General features: G+C 35.3%; 1 protein-coding gene across 1 annotated transcript in view; it reads right to left on the bottom strand.

Moving 5' to 3' along the window:
• LOC115521495 (sodium channel protein type 1 subunit alpha) overlaps positions 1-21,337 on the bottom strand; it is a 149,168-nt gene that overhangs the window by 56,244 nt on the left and 71,587 nt on the right. The window contains exons 3-11 of the mRNA XM_030326768.1: positions 14,014-14,132; positions 11,780-11,869; positions 10,049-10,177; positions 8,260-8,351; positions 7,116-7,385; positions 3,763-3,826; positions 3,121-3,262; positions 2,263-2,469; positions 515-799 (exon numbers count right to left, since the gene is read on the bottom strand). Of these exons, the coding sequence (XP_030182628.1) occupies positions 515-799; positions 2,263-2,469; positions 3,121-3,262; positions 3,763-3,826; positions 7,116-7,385; positions 8,260-8,351; positions 10,049-10,177; positions 11,780-11,869; positions 14,014-14,132 (1,398 nt within the window). The remainder of the gene's footprint in view (positions 1-514; positions 800-2,262; positions 2,470-3,120; positions 3,263-3,762; positions 3,827-7,115; positions 7,386-8,259; positions 8,352-10,048; positions 10,178-11,779; positions 11,870-14,013; positions 14,133-21,337) is intronic.

Below are 21,337 nucleotides of genomic sequence, written 5' to 3' on the forward strand. Positions count from 1 at the left end.
AATCACTTTAAATTAATTATTACCCCTATTTCATCTATAAAGCACAGACTTCTGAAATTCAGAGTCATGTGCTTTTGGATAAAGCATATCACAACTGAAGTTTTCAGAAGCACGAATGCTGGTTTATAAAGAAGTTAGGGGGAAAAGGCAACATAAAACAACCAAAAAAAGTACTGATCAGCTAGCCCTACATCCAAATTTTTTTTTTCATTAAAAAGGTCAAGTAACAGAAAGATTAAATGTCATTAGTTTCAACAGGTATCAGCAGATAGTATCAGGAGGAGAATCCAGTCTTCTGAATTTCAACCCAGTGTTATCCCAACTACACAAAGCTGCAGACTTACATATATGTGGAGTAAAATTTTCTCATAGCTATGTAAAGAAAGGGTAGATTTAAATGTAAGAAACATGGCAGTCAATGCAGTTGATGACAATTCATAAATCTGGTTTAATTCTCCCCCTCTTCAGTGTTCTGATTTTCAGTCACGCATCAATGAACTCAGCAGTGCCGTACCTGGTGTGGGGAGGAGTACCTCTTTTCATATGTCAATCGATTCCCTTCGATGGAGAAGCGAAACCCTTTCCTTCTGATGCTGTCTTCAGACTCAGATTTATGGAATTCATCCTCATCTTTCTCTTCCCCACCAGACTGCTCTTTCTGTTTTCTTTTCTTTCTCCGATTTCTTCTTTCCTTAGCACTCTTGGAACTCAACTTGGAGGCTTCAGATGAGCTGTCGGAGAGCCCACCTGCGGCGCTAGGTTCTCTGGAATGCTCTGAGGCAGTTACAGCTGCTGCCTGCTACATTAAGGAGAAATGATTTTAGTATGGCATTAGAGAAGACTTTATCTTCTTAAGCTCAAGTGTTTGCATAACATTTAAAAAACACATTTAACCTGCTGAAGCTGATCTTCCATAGAAGCAGCTCTGTCTGCAAGTAATAAATGGGACTCTTCCCCCTTTCTATCTAACGAAGGCTTTCAGGGTTAACGTGGTTTTATCTCTGTTAACATTTATTATGTTTATATTATGCTGTACAGGCCACATATTCAAAAGGACCAATGAGGCATCGATAAGAACATAAACTCATATTACTTTTTGGGATTTGAATTACTCTAAAAGTTGGTATTTAATTAGCACTGTCTTCTCTGAAAAAGAAACTGTGGCATGGAAGAAAAGTTATTGACTTACCTGAGCTCATACCCAAAGGGAGTAGGAATGAGATAAAGAGCTGAGGTCCTCTCCCCAGTTATTGAAGTTGCGTTATCAAAATATTATCAATGAAGGTGATAAAATCCCTTTCTTGCCCTCCCCCCCATAATCTTCTAACCAGAACACTGGAGAAAGGACAGTCAACATTTTCCACTAAACAAGACAAGACATTTAGTTCTCCAAATACCAACCCCAGCTTCTTTCACTCAGCACCGGTTCTTGCTGGATACGTGGGCATGGAATGAAAACAATGCTTTTGATCATAGCTTATGCTGGTGCTCAGTCAGTACGTTTTGATATTACCTTTGTTCCCAGAGTGCCCTCAATACAAGGACTCTTGCAAATAAATTAATATTTCCCAAACAGCTTTATTCTAAAGTAAAATCAATGAACTTGTATGTTAAATGAAAAGCATGAGAGAATATAGAAGTGATAGCACAGGCATTTCATTGTACAATGAGTATCAACACCTCTCTATAAGAACAAGAAATCCTTAGATCACCTGGTCTCCATAAAATTGGTGACTTTCATATGCCTACTGAATGTTGCTTTGTCATAGAACATTATATTATTTCATCACTTCCTCATTTATTATACAAGGCAATTAAGCCACATTAAAAACGATATATTTTTGTTTAAAGAAAAGACTAGATTGTCTTTTAAGAGCCAGATGAACATCTTTATATATAATAACCAACACATTTTTTTTTTCTAAGAAAAGATGACTTCTTAGGATTTTCTCCTATACCCATTCAGTGTTTTTTCCTCGAGAAGACTCAGAATCACATTTTCCCTTTTAAAAATCTTAAAACATAGTATGAGAGGGTTCCACTGTGGTCAATATTGCAGACATCTTAGAAAAAAAATGAAACTAAATGATCTATAGATGATCAAAATGTAGAAATTATTACTAATCTGCCGTCATTACCAGTTTCTCTTAAGTGGAGTCAGTTATCTGTCTCTCACTTTCTGTCCAGTGTTTTTGCAACAACCAAAACAATAAAAAAGAATTGTACCATGAGACAGGACATATTCGATTTTGATGAATTTACCTGAGCTGCCTCCTGTTGCTTTTTAAGCTGCTCAAGCATCTGCTGAAATTCAGCCTCTTTCTGTTCTGCCTCTTCCAAGGTGGCCTGATTCTGTTCCTCGTAGGCCATGGCCACCACAGCCAGGATTAAATTTATCAGGTAGAATGAGCCCAAGAAAATGACCAGCACAAAAAATATCATGTATGTTTTTCCAGCAGCACGTAATGTCTGAAAATAAAAACATTAGAATTATTTTTTCAGTATTATTTCACTGACTAGTGGCTTTAACTTTTACTTGTGTGTCATGTAGGACCCTTGACATAAATAATAATTATGATGGTCACACCCCCTTCTGCCTCCTTGACTGTTTCTTTAACCTCATCCTTTTCCTTCTCCTCTAACTCATGCATTTACATTCAGATCTCCTGGAGGGAATTCTTGGATGCACCAGAAATAAAATGGAATCAAACGAAATACCATAGAGATTCCATCAAAGAGCTGAGCCTGTGATAAAAGTCAAGGAAGACATCAAAATTATCTTTCTATATCTGCTTATTGATTTTCATCACCTGCCACCTGAGGAATAATATTTGAGTGGGCAGATGGAGCTGAGGGGAAGGTGTGCCTTCTGTTTGAGAGGACCTGTGTCTGGAAATGGTGGAAAATAAGTTTTGAGCCAAAGGGAAACGAGAGGGAATTGCTATCCTGTCATCACTATGCTTAATATGTGTTATAATCAATAGGATAAAGAAATTCAAATCTCCCAATTTCAAGTTCTGTTCCTTCTGCTATATTATGCTGTGATTTGGAAGTCAGCACTAAGGTGTTTTTCTTATATGTTTCTACTTAAATGCAGTATGTATCTCTTCAGGTTCTCACCAGTTGATAAAGATTTTCCCAGAAGTCCTGAGTCATCAGTCGAAACAGAGACAAAAAAGCCCAGCTGAAGGTATCAAAGCTTGTGTAGCCATAATTAGGATTTCTACCAGCTTTCACACACATATATCCTTCTGGACATTGGCTATAAATGGGACAAAAGAAAGTATACAAAGTTCTGTTGTCTTTTTATTCCGATAGCATGCTATACTTATAACATTGTCTAGCCAGGAAAATTGGCTGTTTCAAGGGATGGAAGTTATCACAAGAGATAGAGCATGATAAATAATATACATTTCCCAACTTCTGACAACATAATTTTACTAGCCACTTGATTTCATCATTAAAATACTACCTAGCATTTTAAATAATATTTTACAAAACTACTTTCTGTTGATAATTAGCATTTTAACATATTCTAGTTCATTTTCTCTACTGGGAAGCCTCTAGAGTCATCTTCTAGTTCACACATACTCATCTAAGGGACACAGCATTAAAGCAAAAGTATTATTCCTTGTTTTATGAAACATAAAAACTTGCCTAACCTTTAAGTAATCCCTCACCTTAGAGGTAGCCTGAATTATAGCAAATAAGTATTAATAAAGTATACACACATACACAAACACACACAGATTATTGGCTTACCCTGCATCAGAGCTGTTTCCACATAGTAGGGCATCCAAAAGACCCTCCAGAAAATAATGATACCCTGTTTAGGAAACAGTAAGTCCTATGATGAGTATTTGCATTACACTGCAAAATGAAAGCAAGATGAGGCCCCAACTTTTAGGATTCATAGATGATTTAAAATATGTTATATAATTCCCTGAAAGACATTGAGATTTGCCATTTCATTTCTCCCTCAAAATACTAGATATTATAGTAAGGGGATTGATTACTTAAGAGAAGAAAGCATTTGTTCTTTATGAGTATAAAATTAGTGATAATTTAGGTGCTAACCTAAAAATTTAAAAAGCATCAAATGTTTTTTTCTATTACCCTCGTGAAAAATGAAAATTTCATTCTGTAAAAATAGATAAGCATGACAGAGATTCCTTTGTTTTTCAAAATAGCCACATATTTGAAAACAAAGGGATTATATATTTTCTCTCTACTATGTTTTTAAACACTATTTATAAATGTTTAACAGTTGATTATGATTTGCATTCTATCAACTTCCAGATATATTCTGCTTACAGTAAAGGTGCATAAATCAGGTCAGCTACTAAAAGAAATGAAACAAAAAATAATGTTAAATAGTAAAGCTAAAATAATTACTAGAGGTGAATACTATAGTATCTCAAAGCTTTCTTTTGCTGGCAAATTCTTTAGATTCTTTTAATATCCAGTTGAAGTGTCACTTCTGTGACTTGTTCCTTGATATTCTCTATTTCCTGCCCACTAAAGATTGGCGAAATTAAGAACTCCTCTCACTGTGTTACCAGTAATATGTAGCTACTTATATTATTATTAAACTCATTGTCCTATATTGTAATTATTTGTTTATAAAAATTATTACTCCTTGAAAGAAAGTCTAATCATTGATTATTTCCATATTACTATTGTTGGGACTCAGGAATCTATCAATAAATTTTATTGAATAAATAAGGACAGGGAAGACAAAAAGAGAAATGTAAGGAATTAAATCATCATTTGAAAAATGTATTCGAATATAGTTGACAATGTTACATTAGTTTCAGGTGTACAACATCACAAATCATAGTGAGTCCATAAGTGTATACACTATGCTGTGTTCACAAGTGTAGCTACCTTCTGTCCTGATATATTGCTATTATAATATCATTGACTGTATTCCTTATGTGGTGACTTTTATTTCTGTGACTTATTCATTCCATAATTGGAAGCCTATATCTCCCACTCCCCTTCACCCATTTTGCCCAACCTGCCACTCCTACCCTTCTAGCAACCATCAGTTTATTCTCTGTATTTATGCTTTTTGTTTATTTATTGTCATTGTTTTTGTTTTGTTGTTTTTTTTAGATTTCACTTATGTGTGAAATCAGATGGTATTTGTTTTCCTCAGTCTGATTTATTTCACTTAGCATAATACCCTCTAATTGCACTATTGAGTACATACTCAAAGAAAGTGAAAACACTAATTTGAAAAGATATATGCATCCCTATGCTTATTGAAACATTATTGATAGTAGCCAAGATATGGAAGCAGCCCAAGTGTCCATCAATAGATGAATGGATAAGGAAGATGTGTTGTGTGTATACACACACACACGCACACACACACAATGGAAATATTACACAGCTATAAAAAAAGGATGAGATCGTGGCATTTAAATAATCACTTTTTTAAGAAAAAAATTTTTGGATTTTGTAGAAAGAAATATTTCCTAGATGTTAAATTTTCAGAGAAATTTGTTCTATGCATAGTTCTATAAGGGATACAAAAACCACATAATGGGAAATAACTTTCATTTCCAATGTCTTACTTCTTTGAACATAGACAAGAAAATTTAGACAGAATTCTTTAATTTTTAATTAAAATTAAATGAAGTGAAAAATATGAGAGTTTCTGGATGAATTCTTGATATGAGGTATTTATAAATGAAGTTTTAAGCATTAAAGTCAATGATCTAGAAGCTTAATCTGAAGAAAATACAACTTTCAGTCATAATATTTATCTTTAATTTTAATAAATTTAATTTTCTATTACTTTCAAAGATAAACATTTTATTTGTATTTGCATTTAATTAATTAATTTATTTATTTATACAAAATATTTAATATAATTTATTGTCAAGTTAGCTAACATACAGTGTATATATACAGTGTGCTCTTGGTTTGGGGAGTAGAATCCCGTGATTCATCACTTACATACAACACCCAGTGCTCATCCCAACAAGTGCCCTCCTCAATGCCCATCACCCATTTTCCCCTCTCTCCTGTCCCCCCAACAGCCCTCAGTTTGTTGTCTGTATTTAAGAGTCTCTTATGGTTTGCCTCCCTCTCTATTTGAAACTATTTTCCCCCTTCCCTTCTCCCATGTATTTGTATTTGCATTTGATTTAAAACAATCTATTCAACAAATGGATTATCATTAGGCAAAATGATAAGTATGGATTTTTAGAGCTGAAAATAAATCTGATATTTATGATTTCTTTTACTTTGACTCTAAGAGAAATGGAGTCCAAGTACATATTCACTAGAGAATAAACCTTAAATGACATCTTCATAGTCAGTTCCTTGATCTTAGCCAAGAGAAAAAAATAACAGATTTCAGGGAGTTGATGACAGCAGTAGACTTATTGGCATCATATGAGTGAATAAAGAACAATTTTATGTATTGCTTTGACACACAAATTCTTAACCTAGAGGTTTCCAACTATGTGCAAATTACTTGTTGGCATATCACTAATGTCATGAAAGAGTTAATCTGTATGAATCAAGGTATTTTATATATCTACAATTATAAAAAGATACTGATTTGTTTTTAAAATTATGCTGTCATTACTTTAAGAATTATCCAACTACCAGTAATTTTTTATGACTAAGTCTACTTGTTCCACACAACCAATCACTAAGGTTTTCTTTCTTTGATTTTTTTGTTAAGTATTACTCATCTCCTTCAAATAATAAAGATAAACACCCATCTAAAGTCTAAGTTTCATGTATTTAATATTTTTCTTTAAAAAGGACATTCCTTTTTCCTGTGAATCATGTTCTGTCTCTGCTCTTGTAACATTGCTACTGGCAAATACTAAAACCAAATAAAAGAGAAAATTTTACTTACTTTCTTTGCAGCTGAATTCTTTAGTCTCCCATATAATGATATAACAGAAAATGGCACTTGGAGTCAAAATTAGAATAGTTATCAATAAAATAATTAAAGGTATGTGCAAACCAATGGTCAGGTGATTACGAGATCACAACCTGCCATGCAATCATTTTAAGAAAATCTTTCATGCCTTGGTGGAAGGCAGGTCAACAATGAAAAAATAAATCTACATAACAATAATTCTTACTTGAATCTTGAATATACGATTTCCAGTCAAACTCAGTGTGAGTTTCATTGACAAGTGTGCCATTGTAATTCATGGTTACATTCTTCTCTATAGTGTGTTCCTCCAGGGAAGCATTGGTGGGAGGCCATTGCACACATTTATTCCGCAGGTTGCCCATGAACAGCTGCAGCCCGATCAGTGCAAACACGCTCAGACAGAACACAGTCAGGATCATGACATCGGAGAGCTTCTTCACTGACTGGATCAGGGCCCCCACGATGGTCTTCAGGCCTTAAAGAAAGAAGGCTATGACTATGAAGACTTAGAACATTGGAAATAACAAAAGGCCCACACAGTTTTCTTGAAAACATAGATTCCATGCATAAATTTGAAAATAATTGCAATGCCAGTGGAAGAACAACACTTCCTGGGAGGCGGAAGTGCTAAGGAAATGAACTCCAGAAACATAAAGATTCAAACAACGAAATGAAGATCATCTTCCATTATGTCGAGAGAGAATAATGGGAGGTTTATGGTCTTCATGAAGGGTTTTGTATTTCTCCATTTTGCTAATGAAACTCACCCCATACTTTCATTAGGGTTAGTTATCCATTTTAAAACAAGTTACCTGAATACATATTTTACAATGCCTATTTATAAGTAGGAAAAGTTTTGCTATAACTCGGGAGGAGGTTTAGGATATAATTGGACTTGAAGATAATAAATCCTCCTCCGTACAGACTCATGCTATTCTTCATTATCTTATTTCCTTGCCTTTTAAAGCATTATTAGGATTTACATTGTACATACAACATCATCAATACCTACAATGAACAAGAAATTACAAATTGGTACATTCAGTTGGGACCAAATCCCTGGTCAACTGACAATGGAGAGAAAAATACATGACATCTCTAAGGGCAAATCACACATGGACTATATACTGCATTATCTCATGCTAAACTCCTACGCTGATAAAAAGTGAAAAAACATAAAAACTTATGTCCAATAATAAGAATCATTTCCTATAAAACACTTGATTTTGATAATGATTTTGATTATTTTATTATGACTCCTGAATTTCTGTAATGTTGACCATCAAGCAAAGAAGATGTTGCTGAAAAGACATAATGGATAGGCCCCGGATGTTTAACCTAGCTCTCACCTGGAATGACTGAAATTGTTTTCAGGGCTCGGAGAACTCTGAATGTTCTCAACGCTGAGACATTGCCCAGGTCCACGAACTCTGTCACGTATCTGTAATAGGGAATTCACACACAGACACAATAACAGGATACAAAGAAAGAGCTGTAGGTACAAGGAGCCTTATGGTTCACACCAATCACTCCTTACCTGGAGTTACAGAAATAGTTTTCAAAGCTCTCAAGACTCTGAAAGTTCGAAGAGCTGAAAAATTGCCTAGGCTTACAAATTCTGTTACATACCTGTAGAATTAAATCAGAGTTATTCAAGATTTAGGCAGGATTTATATTATTTGCTTGGGTCTTTTATAAAGACCTTCTTCGTGATTCTAAATGATAATATCGTATGTAGCAATTTAGAAATTAGAGTCAATTGCTATGGTTTTCTTTACTCACATCATTTAAGGCCGTTTGCTGTACGTAAACTTCATAAAGTGTATAATCCTGTTGCTACATTGGCTAGCAATATAATTAACATCTTGTGTAACTGAGGAGAATTAAATCAATAGAAAATTAAATCTTGGCTGTTGTTTTAGGGTTTCAGTTAGAATGAACTATGTGAAATCACTTAAGAGAAATTTAGGCAGGAAAAGGCAGATTGCCTTACTAACTATCTGGACATGAAAAGGTTTTCCTAGTGTAACTCCCAAGTGAAAGTTAGGCAAGTTCAGAACAAGATCTTATGATCTGCTGTTATTGCTACTTTGTTTTCAAAAAACAGTTGTCCCAATATGCTGTCTTTTGAACGGTGGCCCAAGGGAATGGTGAAGAGTTGGCTCATCTGGACTAGACATGTAATTAAAGATGAGACAGGCAGCATTTGGAGACCTCAGTATGTCATTTCTACTTCTGATCCTATCTACCTCGCTGTGCCTGTAGGAGGCCAAGAAGTCAGCTCCTGAAGGAACGCTGAGGGCAAGTGGGCATGGGCCACCATCCTCCACACATATTTCACCTACTTCCGAATGGCCTTCGATTCCTTTTCTGAATCTCTTCTTCCTTGGGAAAGTTTACCACAAGAAAAAACAAGGACAGGGATGAAGAAATTGTGCATATTACCGAGTATATCTGGATGGGAGATGAGGATAAGAAGGTTTATGTAGAGGGTAATGAGATGAAGAAAATCATAAAGGGAAAGAGGAGAAGAAGAAATGGGATCAGATGAGGAATAGGAAGAGACAGAATGTGTCTGCTCATAAGTCTTAAAGATCAATTTGCTGATGAAATAATAATTTACTATATTAAATACATAATATATTAAGGACCTCATTTTTTCTATTAGTTTGATCTGTCAGAAATTTTGGACGCTCAGAGATAGTTATATTATTCTACCAAACTAATAAAAAGAGAGAATACGTAACATGGGTAAGCTCAGTGAAAATTTGTGCAGCCAACAGAGTGGTTTCTGACTCTAATTTTTAAAAGCCATTTTCACAGATGTATTCTGAATACACCTGTGCCTTCAAATTGTGTGCATGTGGGAGGGACTTGTGTGTCTGTTGAACAAGTGGCATGTATGAAATCTGCTGACATATTTCTTACATGTGGAAATTGTAACTTCAACCGCTGCAGAAGCTGTGTGCCCAAGTGAAATGTCACTTGGACCTCTGTTGTGCTAAACAAAATCAGGAGCTTAAATGTATACATCACACCAAAATATTTTTCGGTTAAAGCAAGCTTAGTCTTTAAAAACATAAGCACTCATAGAAAGCCCAACCATATTCTGCCTTGAAGATTCAAAAAGGCACTTACGCAAATGTAATGACAGTGAAGTCGAGCCAGTTCCATGGGTCCCGAAGGAAAGTAAAATCTTCTAAACAGAAACCCCTTGCAATAATTTTTATAAGTGATTCAAAAGTATATATTCCTGTGAAGGTGTACCTGGAGGCAAGCATCCAAAAAAGACTTGATAAAGCAATAATTTTCTTTTATAGCATATCAATTTCTTATCACTCTGTCAGTGGAAGAGATGAACATTAAAAAAGGGAATCTAAGTAGGTGGGTGTTATTTTCATGAAAATAAAACATATCCCTAAATTTAAATTCCTTCCCTCCCATATGAAGAGTTGTTTTTTGAGGGTCCTAAAAGCGGAGTGAGAAATACAAGCTGTATGAAGTCTATGTGGCTACTGCCTGAAATGTCTTGGTATTGACATAAGTGAATAGAACCTCCTGAGAATTATCCAGTACATTCATGTAATGGAGTAGCCAATCAATACTATTGCAGAAGCATAAAATGATATTCCTTTAGAAAATAAAAAACTAATTTCAATCATGTTTAATGAATGAGAGAACATTGACAAATTAGCAAGTCTTGTGGTTTTCCCTTTCTAGAAGATAAGACAGTTCACTAACTTGGAAAAAGGATTTTGTTAATATCCGATAGGATAATTCTAGGGTCTTATGAGGTAAAATTTAATTTAGAATAAAATGTTGGGCTAATTCAGAAATGTACATGTTTCCAAAGTTTTAACCTTCTACTCAGAAGTTAGAGAATAAAATCACAGAAACCAGTGGGACTAAAGACCTATGGGTCTAACACGTTAACTTCAACACCTTAGGAATTCTTTGTATATAAATTTTATTACATCCTGTTTGGATCTCTGTTTCTCTTATAATTGGCTCCAACCTGGGAGTGTCCAGGTAGAGAAGAGGCTCTTGGGAATACCCTCGTGGTGGTTGTTTTCAGGGTCAGCAGCCACAGAGCAAAAGAGGTTACAACCTGGGCAGGATGAAGAGCCCCAGCAGAAATTAACACAAATCCAGCCTCTCTGCTGTAGAGGTAACCCAGAACAGAGTCATCAGTGCAGTTAGTAATGCTTTTAGTTTCCACAAACACTACCCTTTCACTTCAGTTAGTTTAGCCCTCAGTTTAAATGGAATTTTCAAGTTGTAAAACCCCAAATTTGGGGATTTTTTTTTCAGTGAATTTTTTGATGACAGCACTTGAAACTGATTTAGGCCTGACAAGAAGTAGATGTGCCTAATGGAAATGAAAACCCAATGAGGATCAACATTGTCTTCTCACGGCATGTGTAACATTCCCTTGTAAATTCTGAACTCAGTGAATTCATCTGGAAATTTAATTGGAGTCAAGGTTTACCATATTGGCTCTCCTCTGCAATTGCTTTCATCACATTTGCTTTGGCCACTGTAGATCCTAAAGGAAATATGGTGAGTGTCTGAGAATATTGGCCTTCTGATAACCATCAAATACAGGTGAAAGACAGATATTAGATCCAACAACACCAGCAGGCCTGAAAGCAAATGTCATTTGTCTTCCTGCTTTGTACTTGTGCCTAGAGATGGCTTTAATAAAAATATTCTTCAGTTTTATTTAGAAGGTACACTGAGGCATAGTTTCAAAATCTGTATCTATATATAGATATAAATATACATGTCTATATGTCTACATATCTATATAGTCATATCTATAACACACATATACACATAGTAGGTGGTTTCAACATAAATTGAACTTACTCTACATTCTTTGTCCAGTCAGGAGGATTACTCATTGTCATAAACACACAGTTCGTCAAAATAGTGCACATAATCAGCATGCTGAATAATGTAGATTATTGTTAAGGAACACGCAAAAGAAAATCCAAATCCACGTATTATATTATATAAAACAAACACTGAAAGATTAAACTGCAGTTTAGCCATGATACAGTGACTAATACACTGTGGGCAATTATCTAATTTCTTTAAATTTCAGTTTTGTCATTTGCAAAATGTGGGTAATAATATCAACCCTCAGAGTAGTACTATAGATTGAGATCATGTACAGTGTGTTGTATAGATTAAGTGAGATAATGTATAATGTTTATATAAGTATAAAGTATTGTTTTGATACTATTACTGAACCAATATATTTGCCTCCCAGAGGAGTTTAGTGGGAAAGCTGTGCAAAGTGGAGTGGTACAGTTTTTGGGCAGAGAAGCCTGATTTGAATGAATTCAGGTGCCTAAAATAGCAAATTGTTAAGGAAGGCACATATAAGCAATACTGTAATTTCTTAAGTACATATTATATATATATATATATATATATATATATATATGTTTTTTTTTTTTTTTTGTAAAAAAAACCCACGTAGTCAGAGTACAGCATGGTCCTGGGTCAGGTTGCTCTATTTTGACTGAGTTTGAACAAGTTCAGCAGCACTGAATACAAGTAGAAGTGAAAATCCCCAAAGGCCAGGACTTAATGTGACATGAATGTAATTAAAATTCAACATAAAAGTGATCTTGGGCAATTCACTCAGCCACTCTTGCCACAGAATCTTATGTCTCCAGTGACTTTCATACAAGGTAGCTAATCAAGTAGACTTGGCCGGTTTCAGGTGCAGATGAAATTTGTTAAAATGTGGAAGGTTCTTGGAACAGGCCTATTATTAGTAAATATGATCCAAGTGTTAGCTAAAACAAATGACTAAGACATAACAGAGCTGAAGGGGACCTTGAAAAAAACAACTAATCACTATATTTCAGAAATCAAAGAAATAAGGCCCAAGCTCTAGGGAAATTAGATAACTTGGCTGAGGACTAGAACACAAGTTTCCTGCCTTCATATCCAATATTCTTTTCACTACAGTTAACTGCCCAAATAAAAATTTTCCAGAAGTGAAAAAGGAAGTTTTCATCAAATGACCACATGATGGCACTAGGAATACAAACTAGGATTAGGTAACCTCCATAAACGTAAGAACCTTGAACATATGATTTTTGTTTCAAATCTTCTAATATTAAAAATGGCATATTTATGCCACTAAGGAATCTCTTGCCATCAGGTTAAAAGTAGAAATGGACTTTTCAGTTTTATAATCTTTTTTTAAAAAATATCAGGTATTATGCATTTATGAAAATTACAACAGTATTTCTACATTTATCATCACCAAAGCCATCAAATGAGACATAATCAGAAGTAAAGTTTTTGCCAATGATATGAATACCTAAATTTAGTTGGAGTCCTTTTTAACACCAATGGAAATTGCAAAGTCAAATCCCTAAAGATCGTTTGGTAATATAATCTCAGCTTCTTTCATTAACTTCCAGAGTCGTTACTAAGCAATCCGTTTTACATGACAGAGTCATAATTCAATGACTTACATTTGAAATTCAGCCAATATTCCAGTATTTCCTCATAATTTCATTTGGAAAGTTCAAGAATTAACTAAGTATTGGCCAAAGCCGCCTGAAATTCTCCCATAGAAAATATACTTAAAGGTTTATTCTAAGGTAAACTAAAATGCTTTATCTAATAGGTATGTCTAAACTTGGCTCTAGAAATATATTTCTCTGTTATTATATCATTACTTATTGTAAATTCTAGATAATCACAAATTTTGTGGTAAAGATGGTAAAGATACATACGGCCATCTAAAATTAGATTTGTAAGACTCAATCCATACAAGTATTTTTAGGAAGATATATATATCTGTATATAAAGTGTTAAAGGCTAGATATAATATATATTTGAAAGATATATATATGCATATATATATACATATATATAATGTTAAAGACTTTGTAAGTTTCAGTGGCATATCTATGACCAATAAACTGTAAGAATAAGGCTTATATGACAAAAGATACAAAATGAGAGTAATAAAAGCCACAGAACATGGACATTTCCCAAGCTAATTTTATATTTAGCTACAAAGCACTTACAGATTACACACATAGTTACTATTGATCACTTCAAAAGGATATGAATGTACCAAAATCTTAATAGCTATTTTCCTAAGAGGATTGAAGGGAGTTAAAATGTACAGGGCAGAGGTGGCACTGAACCGGAAGATGGCCTTCCCTTTATTCAATACTATAAAAGTCTGTAAGACAGGAACACAACATACAAGTATGAAAGTATAAACCATTTAAACTCTATTGCCTACTTCTGTTATTTCTCATAATGAATTATTCCAATGTTGCAGCTTTTAATGTACACCATGCAGACAAATGGTCACTTTTACAGGACTGTTAGAGTCCTTTAGAGAGGACATTCAATGGTGTCATCTACCTTTTACCTGATACTTACCTGCAATTTTATCATATATAAGGTATTTGGTCAAGAGAATTGGTTTATTTTGTTAATATCTTAAATATCTGACTTGAATGAAAGTCTTAAATGGGTGCGTATTTCATTTCTTTCTAAAATTCTTAAGACACTACATTTCTTTATAGTGATTTCAGCTTTCCCAATTCGAATATCTTGAAAATTAATCCTATAGAATGCAAAATCATTCAATAGAACTAGTACTTTTTTCAAAGTTATTTTTTAACCATTTATTCTTAAAATAAATCTTATCATCTATTGGTATTAGGAAATAAAAACAGCCACCATAAGACCTGCTCTTGAGCTAGATGGACACAATCCAATAATTGATTTTTGGAAGCCAAGCTCCTTGGAGAGTATCTGTTGACCGGGAGTGCTAAATTCTGTATTGGGATTTCTGAGTTAGCTGACACATTGAATTCTAATCCCAATTGACTGCTCATCTCATGTAGTGCTTTTTTAGTATGAGGGAAAAGCTCAAAGCCCCTGAAGAATTTAGGATCCATGAACGTGAATGGAATTGCATTCCAAAAATGAGATATATTTGAGAGCAATTAGCAATGTTCAGACAAAAAAAAAATAAAGTAACAACATACAATAGCATAAATAACATAATGAAGGATTCTGACTCAGTGTTTCTTAAGGCATTTACTAATAATAACATAACATAAAATTTACCCTCCTAATCATTTCTAAATGTATTGTTTGTACTGATTTTTAAAAAGAATGTATTATATGGCTTATTATAGTAAAGTACCTTAGCATCTTTTAAATCTAATTAGTTCAATAAAAATTTCATTACTACAACTCCTCAGGATAACATTCACTGCATGAAGTGACTTCAAAACCAAAGAAAAAGTTCAAAATTGGTGGTGGAGGAGAAAAGGCTGATAAGTAGCATCTAGTTTGAAACAGGCTTCTCTTTACAACCCAAGACTGTAGAAAATTTGATTTTGTGCCTCAGAACATATTTCAAAACATAACATTTTGACTGGTTCAGGAATGAAATTCTATATATGAAATATCACTTTAAAGATACATTTATATGAGTCTAACTCTTCATACATTAGATGCTGGCCATAATTATCACTTAGCTTTTCATATATAGTTACCAAACTCAGTAACATTTATTGAGCCCCTATATGATAAGGTGTTAATATTATGAGCATTGCAAACACCTGGACGGTAGTATGGAACTAGTTTTAGGTCCAACTATTAACTTAGTTTATTCCAGTGCAAATAATGTATATTAACTAATTAGCACAATACTTGCAAAGCTCTGTGCTAGAGTTTACACAGAAAACAAAGACATGTAAGTGATGACCCCACGAGGTATATATAGTAGTGAATGTTCAACTATCTCAGCTAATAGAAGAAAGTCTAGAAGGATAATTTATGTAGAGCAAAGCTGTCCATTAGAAATATTAAGTGAATTACAAATTTGAGTCCATACGTGATTTTAAATATTCTGATAGCTGTATTTTTAAAAAGTAAATAAGCAGGTGAAATTAATAATTTTTAACCTAATATATCCATTATATTATCATTTTGTGCAACCAATATTAGAAAATGTGAGATATTTTACATCCTTCTTTTCATACCAATTCTAAGTCTTTGAAGTCTGTACTTAACCACATTTAAAGCACTAGACCCACACTGGGGCAATGTCTACTGCATTTGGCAGCACAGACCTAGATGTAAACCATGCATTGTAGTGCTAGTTCAGACTCTCTTCAGCAAGGTAAAAATCAATTCTGATTTTGTTTTATTTTATTTTATTTTATTTTATTTTATTTTATATTTTATTTTATTTTTTTAATTTTTTTTTAACATTTATTTATTTTTGAGACAGAGAGAGAGCATGAACAGGGGAGGGTCAGAGAAAGAGGGAGACACAGAATCTGAAACAGGGTCCAGGCTCTGAGCTGTCAGCACAGAGCCCGACACGGGGCTCGAACCCACCGACTGCAAGATCATGACCTGAGCCGAAGTCGGACTTAACCGACTGAGACACCCAGGTGCCTCTCAATTCTGATTTTAAAGGCAAACCAAGAAAAACAGGCAAACACTCTGCTATTCAACAGCTTGACAATCTGGAAAGTAACAGTAGGAAAATATAAGTAGATTTTTTTTTAAAAAACTTAAGTAGTTAGTAAGAGTGTAGACTCTGGAGTCAGACGTCTGGCTCAAGTGTGGCTCCGTAGCCTTCCAGCAGTGGGATCCTAGACAAGTTACTTCATTTCCGTGACTCATTTGTCTCATTTGAAAAAATGGGAATAAATATACTTAGCTCGCAAAGTTGTTGTGATTCCAATTCAGTAGAGATTCTGATGCCTAGTATTGTGTATTTTTAGTAAATAACTCAGGTGATTCTTCAATAGCAGGGCTGTGAATCTGTGTTTGTTAACAGGTAATTTTTAAAATTGCCCGAATTGTCAATGATTATGTTGTACGCATGCGTTAATATCCTTCCCCCTGACCTATAATAACAATATATAATAATAACAATTATAACAGTTTGGTAGGAATTGCTATTTATGAATCTGTGCTTGTTACTATCTAGTGATTTTGTTTCTGAGTTTTTATTTTATTTTATTTTAACATGAAATTTATTGTCAAATTGGTTTCCATACCACACCCAGTGCTCCTCCTAACAGGTGCCCTCCTCAATGCCCATCACCCACTTTCAGTTACCTCCCACCCCCCCATAAACCCTCATTCTCATTTTTTAAAAAATTTTTAATGTTTATTTATTTTTGAGAGAGAGAGAGAGAGAGAGAAAGAGAGAGAGAGAGAGAGAGAGAGAGAGAGAGAGAGAGAGAGAAAAAGATCAGGGAAGGGGCAGAGAGAGAGGGAGACATAGAATCCAAAGCAGGCTCCAGGCTCTGAGCTGACAGCACAGAGCCTGATGCGGGGCTTAAACTCACAAACTATGAGATCATGACCTAAGCTGAAGTCGGCTGCTTAACCAACTGAGACACCCAGGCGCCCCTATTCTCAGTTTTTAAGAGTCTCTTATGGTTTGGCTCTTGTCCTCTCTAACTTTTTTTTTTCTTTCCCTCCCCCATGGTCTTCTGTTAAGTTTCTCAGGATCTACACTATGACCCAGCAATAGCACTGCTAGGAATTTACCCAAGGGATACAGGAGTGCTGATGCATACGGGCACTTGTACCCCAATGTTTATAGCAGCGCTTTCAACAACAGCCAAATTATGGAAAAAGCCTAAATATCCATCAACTGATGAATGGATAAAGAAATTGTGGTTTATATACACAATGGAATACTACTTGGCAATGAGTTTTTAGATAGTTGATTTGTTTATAATTTTTATTCAAGGTGGACATTGAATTTAACAAGCCATACTTTTCCAGTCTCCTTTTCTTTTCTTTCTTTTCTTTTCTTTTCTTTTCTTTTCTTTTCTTTTCTTTTCTTTTCTTTTTTTTAAGTTTATTATTTTTATTTATGTTGAGTGAGAGATAGAGAGCAAGAGGGGGAGGGGCAGAGAGAGAGGGAGACAGAATCTCAAGTAGGCACTGCACTGTCAGCACCGAGCTCGACACTGGGCTCGAACCCACGAACTATAAGACCATGACCTTCGCTGAAGTCAAGAGTCAGATGTTTAACTGACTGAGCCGCCCAGGCACCCCTCCAGTCTCTTTTTCTGAAGATGTCCACTATCTTTTCTTTCAATCTAGGGGCCATGTTACTTAAAATAAATAGTTCAAATTTAAGGTCCAATTTCATATTTATCTAAACATTATCAAAAAATTACCAAATAACAGGACTGCCTCTAAATATACAGCATTTGCCTGCCCTTAAAATAAACACAGTGGCAAAAGTAACAGAGGAAGGTTAGCAATGATCATGAACAAGAGAAAATGTAGAAAACACTATTGGTTGATTGAATTTATGCGTTAGCTTCAAAATTTAAAACAAGCAATTTCAACTTGTATATATACTGTGCTCCAAAAATATATTTGGAAAACAATTATTTGAAACTTTGAATATATTTTCCCACAGAAGAATATATACATATACATACATAGACACATATACATGTATATTTACATACACTCAAAAGCCGATGTAACTCTTAATGAAATGGAATTCTGTATTAATGGTACTGTGAAACTTTATCACTGTGTATAAGAAAATGTGACTCTGCAAATGGCGAAAGAATTCCAAGTTGGGCTGCAACTAGCCATCACCCCTTGGCTCTGTCTTCCACCAGAAGTGGAATCAACCTTCTTATAGTTCTAAGCTGCTGATTTGAGAATGGGTTCTAGAAAGAGAACTATGTGGCAGAGGAGATACGTTTCAGAAGTTTGGGGTATAAAGAACTTCATAGAAAGTCAAGAGATTTCTATTAGTGTGCAGCTCTGGAAACATTTCTCATCTGGATCAATGCCATGACATCTAATTGTTCTTTTTCTCTTGTGGGTGTTCTAAACGATCTTACTTACTTCTCTGTCTATTTTGTGATAACCTCTAGATTCAGGCCAAGATTTCCCTCCTTTTCTGGCTCACTGGGGAAGGGGAAGTTTTCATACAGGTTTACCACCTGACTGAAGGGAGCATGTAATATTTAAAAATTATTTTCTCGGGGTGCCTGGGTGGCTCAGTAAGTTAAGGGCCCAACTTTGGCTCAGGTCATGATCTCACAGTTCGTGAGTGCAAGCCCCAGTCGGACTCTGTGCTGACAGATCAGAGCCTGAATCCTGCTCCAGATTCCATGTCTTCCCTTCCCTTCGCCCCTCCCCCCTCAAGCTCTGTCTCTCCCTCTCTCAAAAATAGGTAAACATTAAAAGAAATTTTTTTCACTCCTGGTCTTATTCTATTTTTCCCTTTAGGCTAGGGATAATCAGCTTAAAGAATAGCCTGTGGCACGTGTCCGCCTGTGGCCCACCCAACCTTCAATATCTGGCCTTCACCTGATTACACATGTGGTCTTTAAGCCAGGGATCACAAGCCAAAATGCCCACTGAGGCTGGGTGGTGGGAGGTCCCTATCAATTTTTGATGTGCGAATCAGTGATGCCACATATTATAAGAGAAATCCTAAATATGCATGATTATAAATGCATGCATGTATGCATGAATGTGTGTGTGTAATCTCTTGGTTTATACATCTTGGAAACTAATTCAAAATAAACATTATTGCATGAGTCTAGCAAAATCTATCTGTGGGCTCAATATCTCACAGTCAGTCAGTTTTTTTAAAAAAATCTCTGCTTTAAGCCCATGCAAAACAGAAGAAGAATTTGTACCCAGGAAAGAGTCTGTAAAATTGCTTGTCCCTTGGCTTTAGCTCCATGGAATAATGTGGGTGGGGCCAGTGCAGGAGATGACCCTACAGGAGATGCCCAGCTGGGCTCTTATCAGCCAGGTTACAGCTGTCTCTGCTTCTGCCTCAGAGAAGAAAAACTATAACACAGGCGCAAATAAAATCTGGGGGTCAAATATTTCCCAGTCCATATCTTTAGCCTATACCGTGGCTGTGGTACCTTATTATATGCTCAATTTTTCTTTGACTAGAGGGGACTAATTTGAGGTCCAGTTTTATCGCAGACTTGCTATGTGAGAACTATGAGCAAACTGTTCCCTGCTGATTTCTACGTCTGAATAGAGAAGATGTGAGTGCCCATAATCAATTCTAAAGTGCCATATAAATACAAGAATTAAAGGGTTAAAAGTGTGTGTTTGTCTGGTTCTCAAATACATACATACACTAACACTTGAGCATTTGAAAGCAAGATCAATTTTTACATTGGAAGTTTGTTGCTCCATCTTTCCTCCCAAATTTCATATTCAGAAAACAATGCCATCAGCTTATTCTTGTCTGACACTTGGGCACCTCCAAAATAGATTCAGCTCCCACCTATTATTCTGTCTTCATTGTAAAACATCTAGACTAAACCTCCATCAAGACTCCCAACTTGATTGGGGTACCTGGGTGACTCAGTCAGTTAACATCTGGCTTCAGCTCAGGTCATGATCTCACAGTTCATGACTTCGAACCCTGCAACGGGTTCTGTACTGACAGCTCAGAGCCTGGAGTCTGCTCCGGATTCTGTTCCTCCCTCTCTCTCTCTGCCCCTCCCCTGCTTGTGCTCTCTCTCTCTCTCAAAAATAAGTAAACATTAAAAAAATTTTTTTTAGAAAAGACTACCAACTTGATCTTTAAAAATATAAAGTGGACCATGTGACTGACTCCTCTACCCAAAGCCTACTTAGAATTTTGCCCTTAAACTTCAAACTCTTTTGTTTCCGATTCTGTGTCTCCCTCTCTCTCTGCCCCTCCCCCGTTCATGCTCCGTCTCTCTCTGTCCCCAAAATAAATAAAAAACGTTGAAAAAAAAATTAAAAAAAAAAAAACAAAAACAAAAACAAAAACAAAAAACAAAACTTCAAACTCTTTAAAATGCACTACAAAGTACTTTTTTCTAACCCTGGCCCACCTTCCCAACCACATCTTATTCTCTTCCTACTTATTATAGAGGCACATAATTTAAGTTTCCTGAATCTGTCCTCTTTGGAAAAAAAATAAAAAGTATTTATCACCCTATATTATCTGGTGGGAAATATAATTGTCTAATTATTTTTGAACTTGATCCAAACCTACTGTATCTCAAAATTTTGGTTTTTACCAAGGCAGGGGATGCCCCTGATTGAGAAGAAACAGTGAAGTGACAAGTCAGGTTTGGGAAATACTGCCAACTGAAGAGATGAGTCCAGCTTGCAAAGTGGTATGAGTAGAGGGGCAGGAACAGCAGTGATGGGTTTGTATGTATTCCATAACAGACTTCTCTTTTCCACTGGTATTATCAGTGCAAAGACTACAAACCAGAAGCAGCATGGCAATGGGCCACGGAAGCTGACAGATCTGTTTTAAATCTAGTGTCTGTTACTTAATAGCTTTTGTGATCTTAGGCAAATTACTTCACCTCAGTTTCATTATTTTAAAATAAAGACAAGGGTTAT

This window comes from Lynx canadensis, chromosome C1, assembly GCF_007474595.2.
Source record: "Lynx canadensis isolate LIC74 chromosome C1, mLynCan4.pri.v2, whole genome shotgun sequence".
Taxonomy (NCBI): domain Eukaryota; kingdom Metazoa; phylum Chordata; class Mammalia; order Carnivora; family Felidae; genus Lynx; species Lynx canadensis.